General features: G+C 40.9%; 1 protein-coding gene across 2 annotated transcripts in view; it reads left to right on the forward strand.

Moving 5' to 3' along the window:
• Positions 1-354: 354 nt before the first annotated feature.
• The window catches only part of SATB1 (SATB homeobox 1), a 123,840-nt gene continuing 109,313 nt past the window's right edge, over positions 355-14,881 (forward strand). For both annotated transcript variants that reach the window (XM_035128727.2, XM_035128721.2), the window contains exon 1: positions 355-1,448. In XM_035128727.2, coding sequence (XP_034984618.1) covers positions 1,445-1,448 — 4 coding nt within the window. In that variant the 5' untranslated portion in view covers positions 355-1,444. The remainder of the gene's footprint in view (positions 1,449-14,881) is intronic.

Here is a 14,881-nt window from a genome sequence, read left to right on the forward strand (position 1 = left end):
TGTATAAATATTGAAATAAACGAGCAGAATGCGGGGGGGGAGAGAGAGAAGGGAGGAGGGGTGATCTACGGAAAGTGGGGGGAAGAGGGAAAGAAGAAGAAGATAAAGGGGGACAGAGCAGCCCTTAGTGCGCCTGCTGTTTCTGCGTGGGGCGCTGTTCTCCGGTGGTGGGGAAGGGGTGTGTGCGGGAAGCAGGATTTTAGAAAAGGGGGGAGAGAAAGGGAGAGAGAAGGGGTGGTGGAGGAAGGGGAGATAATAGCATTTAAAACAACAACAACAAAACAACAACAACTGCACAATCCCAACAACAGTGATTAGCTCCTACCCGTCGCACAGGGACTGGGAGGGGATTGTGTGTATGTCTCACCTGACTTCCTCCTTCCCCGGGGCGGCGAGGGAGGCAGAGAGAGGCAGGCGCGCACACAGCCAGCCAAGCGAGCCAGCCACTCTTCCTTTCCAAAAGCAGAAGCATTCTCACCCACCCTCCGGAAAAAAAGAAAGAGAGAGAGAGAGAAAGAAACAGCCCTGAGGGAAAGCGAGGAGAAGGGGGAACAGCAGGCGGAAGTAGGCAAGGGAGAGAGAGAAAGAAGGAGAGAGAGAGAAGGGAAAAGTAAATAAATCAGTCGGCAGCCAAGCTTCGACCCTCTTCGCCTTTTGCTCCGTGGAACCCGCGGGCAGCTTCTCCCCTCGCGCCAACCCCGAGAGCGGCGACAGCAGCGGCGGCAGGAACATCAGCAAGCGGCGGTGGCGGCGGCAGCAGCAGCTTCACCTCGGCTCCTGCACCGACGTGGGCCAGCCTCCGCAAGGGGGAGAGCCAGCCAGCGCAGACGGCCCCGGCCGAGCCTCTCGTGCCTCCGAAGCTTCTTCGCCAGAGCAGGAGGAGGAGGAGAAGCGGGGAGGAGAGGAAAACAACAGCAGCAGCAGCAGCAACAACAACAACAGCAAGAGAGAGGAGAGGGGGAGGGTGGGGAAAAAAGAGAGACGCGTCTCTGCGGACTGGGCTGAGAACTGCGCGTAAAGCAAGAGCCCCGCGGTTTTTTTGGACACTTCGCTCGCCCTGCTGCCTGGCGGAAGAGTGCCCAAAGCAGACGGGCGCCGCCTTCTCGTCGTCGTCTTCCTCCTCCTCGCCTCAGTCGCCGCCTTGCCAAGCAGTTCAAGAGTGAGGGGGGGCGAGTGGTTGTGTGCGTGCGTGTGTGTTTGTGTGTCTGCATGTGTCTATATATGCGGGGTGTGAGTGTGTCTGCGCGCGCCCCCTCCTCCACCACCACCACGACGTCGTCGTCGTCGTCGTCGTCCTCCTCCTCATCTCCGCTCGCGCTCCTTCCTTTAAACGCCCACTCCCGATGGGTGAAAAGACAACTTGAAGTTCAGTGCAATTAACTTCGCCGGCGCCTGGGAAGCTGAAGGTGTCGCCCAGCCTCGCCCGCCCTCTCGCTGCGCTCTCATGAGTGAGTTTTCCGTCTTTCTTCCTTCCTTCTCGCCTCGGCCGCGCGCGCTCGCTCGCTTACCGAAAGCCCAAGTTTTCATTCTAGGCTTAGGGAGACTTGGAATTTGGTGTGGACAGCCGGGTGGGATTGGATTTGGAGAAGCAGGGTTTGTTTTTATGGGTGGGTTCCTGCTTTCATTTAAACCGCAGCCGAGTTCCTGGTAGGGAGACGCTCTCCGTCTAATAATTCATTTTTACACTCGTCTGGTTTCATCGGGGGAGCGAGTGGCTTCCACCACGCGCGCACGGACACCTGCTTTATTCACACGCGCGCACACGTACCCTACACATATAGGGGCGGGCGGGCGGGCTGCTGCCTTTTCCGAGTCAAGAAGTTGCCGGCAAGGTCCCTGGAAAGTTTGCCTCAACTTCTTGGAACCCACGGCCCGGAGTTTTGCCTCAGTTCAGCAGAGGTTTACATTTCTGCGGCACGGGGATGCTTGCCAGGGGGGATGCTCGAGGGAGCAGGAGGAGGTGGTGGGGAAAGTCGGCGGCGCAGGAGAGGGGTGTGCGCGCGCGAAAGGGCGGCGGCGGCGCACTCTGCTCCGCCGCCGCAGCCGCGTGGAAGTGAGGGAGTTTTAAAAGGGCTTAGTTCTGAGCTGTTGCTGGGAGCGGAAGGAGAGCAGGAAGATGCAGGACCGGGAAGAGGTCAGCTGGAGGTTCGTCTTGGCGGGAAGGACAGAAGTTCTTGTGAGGGGCTGCGGCGGCGTCCACTGGCCTGCCGGTGACCTTTGGAGGCGGCGGCTCCCCACACAGGTGTACTTTCTCTCTCTCCACGTGAGGTCCTCCTCTTTCCCCTGGCAGAATCCTATCCTGCTGTTTTTTGCCCCATTTCCTTTTAAAGAACTGGGTGGTCCCCGAAACGGCATCAAAGGAGCCAAAGAGGAAATGTAATTTCATTTTTGGTATTAACCTATAAGGGAAGCTTGCGCTGAGAAATTTCGGAAGGGGCCAGCTGGATCGCTTTACCTTACACCAAAAGTCGCCCCGACAGGGTCCTTTCCTAGCCCCCACCCCCACCCCCTCGCTCGTAAAGCATTAGTTGGTCACACGGAACCATAGTCACTCGAGGCATGTATTATTAAGTTGTATCATAGTAATTAGGTGTTCTTTAAAGTCCGAGCCAGAATTCGGTTTGCTCGCTTGAGCTCCCTATCTCTTGAGATCTGCCTCTGAAAAGCTTTGGCAGTGACAGCTTAAAACTTGTGCCTGAGCTGAAGTTTCTGTGGCGGAGAGATCCCGTGGCTACTTACTGAAGGCAGTTTCAGCCTAAGTTTCATTCAGGTTAGTAGTTCTAGTGCGAATTTGTTGGGCAGAACATCCTTAACTTCAGAGTAAAGAATACCAAGGTGAAAGCATATGATGCATTAACCGACCGAAGGAGATGATTCAGAAGCCAACCTTTATTTCTCCTGAGCATTATTTTGGTCTTGTACATTCATACACTCGTCTGCTCCACTCTGCTGGCAAACATTGGCATTCAAGCTTACATTTTTGACAAATGTGCAGACAGGAATAGCATGAATAGACATCTTAAATATTAACAACCTAAGCATCTGTTGTGAAACAAATTTAATATATTTACTCTGTTTTTCTCACATTGTTAAGAAAGGTTACAATATGTGCAAAATTGCAACTTTAGTTGGCAAAAGGAATTGACTGGGGAACCCCCCCCCCCCGCTGTGTCTTTGAGAGTGTTTGAAACAATTGCTAGATATGAGGATCTTAATTTGGGCCATTGTTTTGAATAGAAAATGTGGGGAGCAATTCATGTTCTGCAGATGCATGAATATAGCTTAATAAGCTTAGGCATGTTATAAAACTTGCTTTTCTAATCTGTTCTGACACTTAGTTGTGTTTCAAATACATGAGTTATCAATTAGAAACAACAGCACATATACGCAGAATGTGAAAAATGCAGATACACAAGAAAGCATTCTGTGTTTGCATACTTAGATATATAAAGTGTGTCACATTATGTAAAGTCATTATTTGCAGTTGTTTCTTCCCCTTGCATCAGATAACTAATGAACAAAAATTATTCCAAAGTATGTTCCAAATATACTAATAAAATGGTAGCATATACATCCAAAGCCATAACATTCCTTTTGTTTTTCCCAGAAGTTAAAAATATTTCTTTGCGTTAAAATAAGTATATTCAAGCCAAAGCATGTAAATCGAATGTGCTTGGTTCATGGGGCCTAAAAAGGAACTTTCCATTTTCATATGCTTAACTATTGATCTTTTAAATTGCATAGGAATTCCTTAGAGGGTTTATCTTGTACTGTATCTTCTAACGAGAAAAGTAAGTTCAGGATCCTTACATACGTTATGGTAGAATCATCCCTGTATGCAGTGAGGATACATTAATCTGATGGAGAAAATGTGCCACATTATTCAAATGCTGAATTGGAATCTGACACAGAGAAAATGTTTTTGGCATGCCAGGTTATGACTTGTGTTATAGGCCCATGAGGTCAGCTGACAAGCACCTGTTCCGTATCAGAAATCTTATCATTACAAATATTGCTAAGCGAAGCAATACCTGCAGAGTGTTGCAGGTATGCCTGTAATGCAAAATCCCTAATGACAGGTGGAATCTACAGCACTTGTATAACTTGTACAGAGAAATCATTAAATATGTATAATTTCAGTTTTGGAATGCTTCAACGTGCATTCAGAAAAGCTCACTATATTAACTGTTCCAATTTCTAGAAAAGGCACAGTTTTGCCAGATTTTTTAAAATAAGAAATGAATAGAAGAGCACAAGATCATGGCATATTTCTTTATTTAACATTATGTGTGAGGAAGAACTTGGGTTGGTTTCTCAGTGTGACTAATATATACTGTAGTAAAGAACTTGTAACTTATCTGTATTAGAAACTATTACAGAAGGCTACATTCTAAGAATGACTAGTCTTACATTGAAAATATATCTGTTTTTTAGGGAAACAGCCCCAGCTGCTACTAATTTTATAAATACATATTTGCTTACATGTTAATTAAACATTAAACATAAAATAAATTCCCTTCTTCTTGTTAGTAGATATAGTGTGTATTTTACAAGCTCCATTACGTCTTGATTCTTCCATATTTCTAAATGTCTGCTGAAATATTTCACATTTCTAACTGCCATCATCACATTTTAAAGCACCAGTCCTTTACAGGGTTGATGGAATACTTCTGTGTTTAAGACACAAGCCTCAAGTCTTTAGCTACCTGGGCAGCTGAGAGATTTCCCCTTTTGAGCTCAGCTATGGAACAGAATGGATAGTTCTGTTGGCATTTCTGAAGTCAAGTACATTAATGTTCCTTAATGCTACCTCCCGATTTCATTTTAATATCAACCTGGCAGTATTATCCATGGCAACTGAGTCTTCCTTGTTTACATATGGGGGGGAAAGTTTTATCATTAGGGCCAGGGGCAACTTAAAGGAAAACTCCATGCTGCTTTCTGAGGCAGGCTGGTGCCGATTTTAAAGAAGCACTATTTAGTTTTATACAGTAAAGACAGGATAAGATGCTGTTTCTGAAAAGTAATATGCATAGCAAGTTGCACACAGCATCCATTTGAGCTGTTGACTATAAGGGCAGAAGCATATTATTAATAACTGAAAGCACATATGTGTATGTGAGGGAAAATGTTCTGCAAATCTGTCACTACGCAGTCTAGTGCATTTTAAAGAGCTTCACTCACAACGAAGTCACTCTCGTTTACAAAAGATACTTACAAATTTGATTGCTAAAGAAGTTAAAAGTGCACGCTTTAACTTTATTTAAGAACTTAATATGTTCAGAATTTGTGAAATAAAGTTCAATATCATGCTTCAGGTGTAAATACTTTTTAGCTGTTATACCTTTTAGTGAATTATGATGTGGTATTAACTTATCTGAGAGTAAGCCCCATTGAATTCTGTAAGACTTACTACTGAGGAAATATGGCTACATTTGCAGCCTACAGAATTCATGGACTCTTATACAGAGAATACAGAAGAAACAGTGGTCACTATTTCAGGGTTTTCTAAGAAGTGCTATTAACTTGCAGGCTCGCCACAGTTCCTTCCTAAATAGATTGCAGAATATCTGCTAAAGTATTTACTGACTTCTGCGTGGTGGCTGCCTACCAACATCTACTTTCACATCAGTGGGTAGAAGTTAAATTTTTCCAAGAATACTAATCATAGCATAGGCTTCTAAATGGCACATAAGTTGAGACTACTGTTACCAAACTCAGCTATGCCAAAACAATATTTTTAGAGTACTGCACAAAGTTGAATCAGGAGTAATTCTATGGACACAAGTCAAGTTAAATTCTAGAAAACCTGAGATCAGAAATAAAACCTGAAGAAGTTAGGTGTAATACACATGATGTAGAATGTTCGACTGTGGCATACGTACATCTTACTGTTAATTTCCGTTTTGCTGTTGTTGACTTAAGTGTTATATCTGACTAAGACACAGTAGACCAATAGACTTAAGTTAGTTATGATTTTAAATGTGTCAACTCTGAGTATGACTTAATGAAACCACGCTTTTCTAAGGTAGAGTACAACTGCAATCCTTAAGATTAAATTCTGCTGACCTTAATAGGACATTTTTTTCTGAGTAGGCATGCGTCAGATTGTGTTGTAAATGAGTTGACTCCAAATATAAGTTCACGGTAAGATACAGTAGCATTCACATTGCCAAGGTCTATTTATAGATTTTACACCTTTATCGATATTTTTGTAGTTCTGTTAAAGGACTGGATACTAAGCTCTTGAAGCAGTGACCTTGGATTCTCACATACACAATTTACCGTATTTTCAGGTAGGCTACATGCAACTCGTAAAACAGGTTTTGTACATCCCTTGATTGCTCCGCTGAAACCTTTTCCCCCAATGCATTCCTGGGGTCCACGGTAGCACTAGGGACAAAATATATTGCTAGGCTTGGTTTCACAGGTGGGATTGAGGCATACCTGTATACACTTTATCTGGAAAATGTTCAGATATTTCTGGGGTGAATGGCACACTGCCGTATAATGGCAAAACATTGTGGCTATAATTATGTAAAGAGAAAACCAAGGTGTAAAGAATTTCCTTGCAACCGAGAACCTTTTTCAGTGGTTAAAGTATGCAAAGGATGTATATTTAGTATAATATATGAAGATATCTGCTTGTTACAAACAAATTTCAGCTCACTAACAGGACAATTTTTAATTTTAATTTGGAAAAACTGAAAAATATAATGTTAAAACATGTTATATGGTGGCAGAAAAGAGTTGGTGCCTTTGTTTAGCTGTAAAAGCATAAAGTTCCCCCAAAGCAATCAAAATCCAGCTTTCACGTTTAAAAAAAATCAGTGTCATTTCTCAGGATTCACTGGCCTAATTCCCTGTCCTTATCAGTTTTATGGCTCTGACCCTATAAACCAGTCTGGCAGAGAAAAATTCAGACTGATAAGGTATCAGTGCTGTGCCATGTGACCTGTGACATCACACGGGTATTGCAGGCCTAGACAAAACATGAATCAATGTGAGAAGCACTAATATGCTAGACTGATGGGTGGATAACATACCTACTTGATGACCATTTTGGAAGTGCTCAGGTCCACAAAAGGCAGCTATGCCTATATGATCATACAAATCTAATACCTGCAATTCGCACGAGAGACAGCAGAGGTATACAAGTGTGAAGCTTCAATTCATGCTGCAGCTAAATCAGTGAAAGCCATTTGATAAGCTGTTGTCAATTAGACCTTCATAACATCACAGCCTGACAGTTGTGCAATGCAGTTGTCTGGCTGTGTTGAGGCTGAAGCTTGGCTTATCCGCTGACAGGGTGAGTGCATTGGCCAGTACAATAAAGTTATTTGGATTGGATCGGTAGTGCCTTCCTAGAGCTCCCTGGGCACGATTCGAAGTGTGATCATCTTGTAACCATATGTTTTCATTTCCACTGAACCTGTAATCTCATTACCTGCTGTAGTTGAGCTACCCATTCGGTGATGGAAATGAGCTCTTGCATGATGTTTAATATGACCACTGTGTTTCAAAATGTACCTTAATTGTCCCAAAGCTTCTTTTCTAGTGACCTTTAAGTAAAATCAAAATGAAAGCCACAACACCATACCAGCAAAATGGGTTTAGTGTGCATGTGTCTTATGTAGTTGTTAAATAAAGACATCAAGCTACGTAGAAAAAGATTCCCTAAATTTGCCTGTTGTATTTTTCAGGCTGTGTGTTTCACATATAGGTTCTGTCGCTTTAAAAATGCAGTCTCCTCTATTTGCCCTATTAATTGTTGATATGTTGCCATCCATGAGACAAAAATTAGAGCTGTAATTAAATAATCATGTGATGCTCCTTAGTGCCAGTGAGAGCAAACTCATTTTTCCAGGCCCTGATGGTCACTGATTATTGTATTAGTACGGGCTTGCTTTATTATTTATTTTTTTGTGAACAGCTACGTGTGTTAACCACTGGCCTTCTTTTTAAAATTAAAGAAAGTGAGGAACGCTAAGTCAGTTAATTGGCTAGTAGTCCACAGGGACTTTAAACAGACTTGCCTTTTCTGCTTTTGGTCACGTGATTGGGAGAACTACATCAGTGATGTGGTTTGTGTGCCATTTAATTTACACTGGTGTTTTGGCTGGGGTGGATGCATATGGGGAATGCCAGGAGAATTACAAAAGGAGCAGGGTATTAAAATTCAGAAATGATTAAAATTGAAATAAAAGGATGCTGCTTCTTTGGCAGTACTCTGGCAGTCATAATGACACACAGAGATTAGTTTCCACCTTCATCTTTTCCTTCTTTTTCATTTCCTCTTGTTTATTGTTGACATATTTTCCTTATGCCTCTGCTTCTCATCTCTGTGTCTCTTTCAAATATTCCTAATGCTTTTCCTCCCTTTCTTTTTAGTATGGAGAAGCTTACTTAACCTTATTATTACAATAACAGAATAGCTTATTAATATTTAATATCCATGTGTGTTGACATTTTTTTTTAAAAAAAGTTGGGTCACCTCTATTAAATGGCATGTCATTTTATTGTTTGTTAATCCTTGTGTTGCTGTTAAGAGTTTCTGAGATACCTTCTTCTTTTAGTGGCGATTTAGCTTGTAATATTTAAACACCTGTGTTAAGATACTTGAAGGAGGGGTAGAAAATAACTTATCAGTCATGGATAATCAGTTATGCATGAATTCAAATTTAACAGATGGACGTTGGGAGTTAAAAATTTCTCGTTTGGCTTCATGGGGTTTTTTTTCCTGTTTGTGCGACACCTGTCTCTTATGTATAGATAAACATCTAACGTAGTTTACAGTCTTTCTTAAATCTTTGTGCATTTTTTTCCCTTGCGAAAATTCACTTCTCGCCGATTCTCTTTATATTTAAGGAGCTCTTATACAGACTACAGTCACTTGTGAAAACATGCTATTAGACATCTCAGTTGCAAATATATGGCACGTCACGGTTCAAATGTATTAACCCAGTTCAGAAGTCCCTACGGCATTACAATTGAAGAAAGGCGACCTGCGCATATGCGGTGTATATTTTGCTGCAATGTGCTTATGCAGTTTTGCATATTAAGGTTATTAATATAGATTGTGAAGTGATACATACATACATTCCAAAATGATAAACTGGAATATTGTCTAAGAATTTGATTTAACAGAAAATTTGGCTACCTATACTTCATTATCCAATGGGCAGAGTTAACAACAGAGACTTGCTGTAGATTACACTAGTTAGCCATGTAGGGCATCACATTTGAAAGAAGCATTTCTGTATAATGGTTAGACTTACATACTCAGGGATTCCAGAAAATTTCAGCTAGAGAACTGCATGATTCATTTAGAAACTTGCGCAACTTTATATCTGCACCAAGTTAAGTGTCGAGGCGTTCCTGCTGTGGATATTGAATTAATCTTGGGTTAGGTGAAAGCTATCATTGAGCTTTAAGGAACCAGAGAAATTGAAAGTGGCACCTAAGGGTTTTGCTTTCAACAACAGATTATTATGAATATATATATATTTGGTCCAAGAAAACATGAACACGGAAATGTGAAAAAAGAAAAGATGATAAACCAGTTGTTGGTTTCTTACAATGGCACTAACCACCATAAATCATCTGTAGTTGGAAATCAAGCAGCTATAATGTATTCACCCCCTATATACCCCCCAGCCACCACGACAACACTTATGAAGTGCCTTAAGCTTATGTGAGTGTGCACAAACCTATAATATCATGTTTCTGATATGCAGTTTCATAGAACGTATTGTGTTGCTGTTTGTGTCTATTAAAGAATATTTGGTACTTTGGAAACAGCAGTACAAAATGTGGTTAAGTTGTGTTGGATTTCCTTTCCTCCTTTTAAAATAGAAATATATATTGGTTGTATAAGGTTACAACTCAAGTCTTTAATTATAGAAGTTACTTTTCTTAAATTTTCTGCATTTTAAAACCGAACCATGATGAAGAATGGCAGAGAGAAATCTCCAAAATAGGAACCTCAGAACAGCGAAAGCTTTAAATATGCATTTGGGAAAATGCTATCTGCTTTTAAGTGTTATTGTACGGGGAAAATTTTGTATTAAAAGGAACTGTGAAGGGCAATATTTCGTGCAAATGGTTTTGAGGAAATAAGCATAGGCTGAAATCCCATGCATGTTTACTAAGTCCCATTGAGCTCAATAGGTCATACTCCTTAGTAAGTGTGCTTAGGATAGCACCTATAGAGTATTTATTTTGCTCAGCATTGCCTTTAGTCTTGCATTTTTAAAAGAAAATATCAACTAATGCATATTATTTTTAACAGGATATGTACTACTGTGACTAGGTTATTACTCGCAGTCTTACTTGGGTCGCAGTCTTGCATTTTCCACCTACCTGTCAAACTTGTCCCCGAAGTGGTAGTAGAGGAGATAATTAACTGGATCACCAGCCAGATACAGCTACTTACCCCTGCATAAGAGGGCCTATTCTCTTATGCTAGGTTGCCCAGGAGCCTTATTTTGAAGTTCAGGTACACAACGGCTGGAGGTAGTATTCAACAAAGTATTCAACAAATTAAGGAACTTACATCATGTTCCTTGATTTCAATGAGTCTGCTCTGAGTAAAATTCAGCTGAATGTTTTTCCTGATCCATATGTCACAGTAAGCCAAAATGTGGCTTAGTGCAAATGCATGAACATGCAGGTGCCAGAGAACAAGCTTGTTGCGGCAATGAATCATAGAATTGTAGAGTTGAAAGGTACCCTAAGGGTCATTATAGTCCAACCCCTCCCCAATGCTAACCCCCCTGAAATCTCAGCTAAAGCATCCATGAGATGGCCACCCAACCTCTGATTAAAAACCTCCAAGAAGGGGAGTCCACAACCTCCCAGGGTCTGAGACCATTCCACTGTTTAATTAAGCCATTAAGGTTGCTTATTCCTGGTTAAGCTCTCTCCAAACTAAACATGACCTATAACCAAGGTTTGTTCTCTTTTCTATATAACCTTCAGTTACCTTTATAAAGAAAGCTTTTGAAATTAAACAAATCTACTACTGGCCTTTCCCTGAGGTTAGATACACAACAGCAAGAAAATGGAAGAAACCATCAGATTGTAAAAGCATCTATGCAGATTTTTAAAAAAGAAAATGAAAAAAATCATTTCTTTTAAACTCCTTTCCTTTTATTTTCCATGAAGATGTTCCTTAAAGCCTCAGCTCTTGCTCGTTCTTCATCTGCTGTTGTGTTTCTCATGTAGGCTCTGTAGACCACAAGGTCCCAGTTCTGTTGGAGACTGTCTGACATTAGCAAAAAAAAAAGAGAAGATACAAATGTTGCATTATTTCTCTCTTTGTCCTGTGCATGATACTTTTTGTTTTTGTATTTTAAAAAAAATAGATGGTCAGAAGAAACGTTGTAACCACTTGGGTATTCAAAACTCACCTGGTTTTGTGTTTAGATTTTGGGAGATTTGGAGTAGTCACATTGCCAAAAGGCAGAGGTGTTGCTCAAGAGATCTGGGCACTGGATCTAGGGATACAACACCTGGAGGGGAGACCATGAGGCATTTACAGGCCTTCCTGAAACTCACTGCCGTGAAGACTTAGCTCTCCCTTCCTCAACTCCTAAGGATGCGACAAGGCCTTCTCTTTCTTTGCCCCATCACCAGCCATGAAATCTTTATTCTCTCCTCCGCAAGCTTCACGGGGACCAAATGTCTTCCATAGGCTTTGTCCTCCCTATTCTTCACTCCCTCTGCTACTGAGACAGTCCTCTCACTTCCCCCACAGAGGGAATCCTTATCCTTAATTTTTGCCCCACCAGCCACACAGGCTTTTTTACCCCTCCTCAAGTCCTGCAGAGACCACAAGACCTTTTAAAAGCCTTCTATTCTATACTATGCCTTAGCATAGAAAGTGTGTGGATTCACACCTGCAGTTGTTTGCTGCATGTACACCTGAAAGTGTGGCAGAAGATGCATGTCTATAAATATAACACGCAGTAGATATGCATCATGGAGTTGCAACCAATCACAGTCTCCCAGCACATGTGCGTTCGCCACATGTCCCTTGAGTGCTACCGGCTGTGCATCTTTTTCATACTTCTCATGTTTACCACAGCAAATATTTGTGTGATGCAGCAAACATGGCTCCTGCATAAACTTATGAATTGGCCAGTCCTAAGAGAACTGCTAAAACCTGACAGCTTAAAAACAATCTAACTTTGGTAGGATCCTATCTCTAACTATCTGAATTAATTACCTCCCCAAAAACTCCCCTTTCATTGTTAACAGCAAGCTAAAAGTATCTTGGTGAAGGAAAAACGTTTAAAGTATACAACATTTCATTTCTTTTATTATTGACCTACTATTATGCTGCTGTCTTATTTTCTTAAGGTTGAGCACAACAAAAACTTAAGAGCTCTTTTAGAGGGTATGGTATATGTGGCTAAGAGAATGATTACAACTCCTGTTCTTGGTTGCTTTTTGTATTAGGTTCCTGTGAATGTGATATTGTACACCTCTTAGATAATTTTAATTCTAATTTACAATCAGTTGATACATTTTTGAAACAATCTCAGTCCTGTGAATTCCTGCTGCTGTGCCGGAACTTGTTTTAGTGCAAACTTATTGGGAATATGATTCCAGTCAACATCCCGGAGTCTTTTTCGAACTGTGAGCTTCACACTGGTGCCACAGTGAATTTGGTCCTGTTATTTTGATGTGTAAAGAACAGTGTTGTCACTCCCCTGCCTCCACCAGGACTGCAGTTTAGGGGAAAGCTGGCAGGAGCTAGAGAATATCTGGTTCTGGACAACTCATCCCTCAGGGTGATTGTTTAAATGCTTCAGGTTTTCAAATAGGGTCCAACTTGGTAATGAACAAACAGAAATAAACGAAGCTGTTTAAAAGGGATCAAAGACTTGCAGGAAAATTGCACATAAAAGAGCATTTGAAAAGAGATGCAATATATAAACGTTTATATGCTAATGTCAGAAGCCTTGAAGCAGAGATGGGAGGATTTGAGTGCTTGGTACTAAAAAGAGAATATAGATATAGTGGATATATCAGAGACCTTGTTGGAACAGTGAAAATCATTTGGATGTGGATCTCCAAAGGATATAGAATCTTTAGAAAGAAATGTGCTGGGGATCATGTTGGTCTGTATGTCAGAGGGCACAGATTCCCCCCAAATAAACAGAAAATGTAAGATGCACAAACTGCTCCGCAGAATCACTGTGGGTGGAAATGCTAGGTGCCAAAGGTAATTTAGTACTGCGGGCATACGATCAAAGCCCCTGATGAAAACTCAGAAATCAGGAAGGCAGGCCGGAGGGAGAAATGTTGAAAAATAGGTGGCTAACCCTCACATTCACTGGCTAAATGTACATTTAGGTTTTGCAATTGTGACTTTAAACAATTATAGTGTAATCCTATGCATGTTTACTCAGAAGTCACTGTGTTCAGGGGGGCTTACTCTGTAGTAAAAGTGTGGTTGCGATTCCAGCTGTAGTCACTTAGACTAGAGAGAAGGGAAGTTTTAGGCTTTATCCTGAATGGTGCTGAGGACCTGGCGCAAGACAGAAGCACTGTCTAGCTGCTCAAGTGAACTATATACGTACATACTAAACATATATTTTGAAATGAAATTTCAATTTGGCCAGGATTAATTTCAAAATTGTAAATTGAAATGAATCATCATGGTGGAAAATCTTATTTACTGGCAGTTATTTAAAACCACTATAATCAAAGCTGACCTAAAATGCATGCCACAGAATAAGAGAGGTGCAAACTTTTCTGGATTACCCAATAGGCAGACTATGTACAAGTTCAGGGCACCAGCAAAGCATGGCACCAAGAGAGAGTGTGTGTAAAATTGATACTTGATTAAAATAAAAAGGAGCATCAGATTAGTCATAGTGAGAAAAACCAGATCCTTACACTCCTATTGCACACTTCTCCGACATATTTCTGTTTTCTTTTTATTACTGTACTTCTCTCCACCCAAACCAGGAAGCGTCCTACTAACGTAGATTGAAATAATACGAGGAAATCTGATCCTGTCATGTGTTGCAACGAACCACCTTTTATTTATTTTTTTAATTGTCCAATCTTGCATTATAGTATAGTTTTTATTTTTGAATTATAAATGGGGGGGAACACCATAATCTTCTCTATGTTTAGGGCCTCTAAAGGTCTAAATCTAGCCTTTTCGGACAAGCAAGTTCAAAAGGATGACCGTGTTGTTAACAAACAGAGTTTAAGGAAGCTATAAACACAAGCATATTTCTTTTAAAAGGGAGAGCCCAATAAAGGCAATAAAAAAGGAGTAGTCACTCTGGTAAAATAAAAATAATTGGACAATAAGGCAAGGAAAAAGAAAAAGCACTGGAAGAGCACTTTTTTAAAAAAAAAAAACCAATAAATATATATATATAAAGTAGAATCAGAAAGTCAGTTCTGGACCACCAGATGACAAACTGAGAAAGGTTTACTGAAGTTATCAAAGACTGCAGAGAAGCCAAATTATTTACATCAGTTTTCATGTGGACACTATTAGATAAATACCCGTTGAGGAGAGGTGTCTGAAGAATTAAGACAGGTAGAAGAGAAAAGAGATGAAGTTCTGATGCTAAGAAATTACAAGATAAAGTCACCATGTCCAGAAGATACCCAAGAATTCCTAAAGAGCTCAAATCTGATATTGTTGCTTTTTGAATAAAAATATGCAAATTATCACTAAAAGCATATATCCAGGAGAATTTAAAAGTAGCCGATGCGTCGTTGCTTTTGAAAAAAGAAATATATAGGGGAGATAGGAAATTACAGACTCATTTGCCTAATTTCTCTACTAGGTAAATTGGTAGAAAGCATTATCAAAACCCAAATTATGAAACATATGTATAAAACAACC

The sequence above is a fragment of the Zootoca vivipara genome, chromosome 12 (genome assembly GCF_963506605.1).
Source record: "Zootoca vivipara chromosome 12, rZooViv1.1, whole genome shotgun sequence".
Lineage (NCBI taxonomy): Eukaryota > Metazoa > Chordata > Lepidosauria > Squamata > Lacertidae > Zootoca > Zootoca vivipara.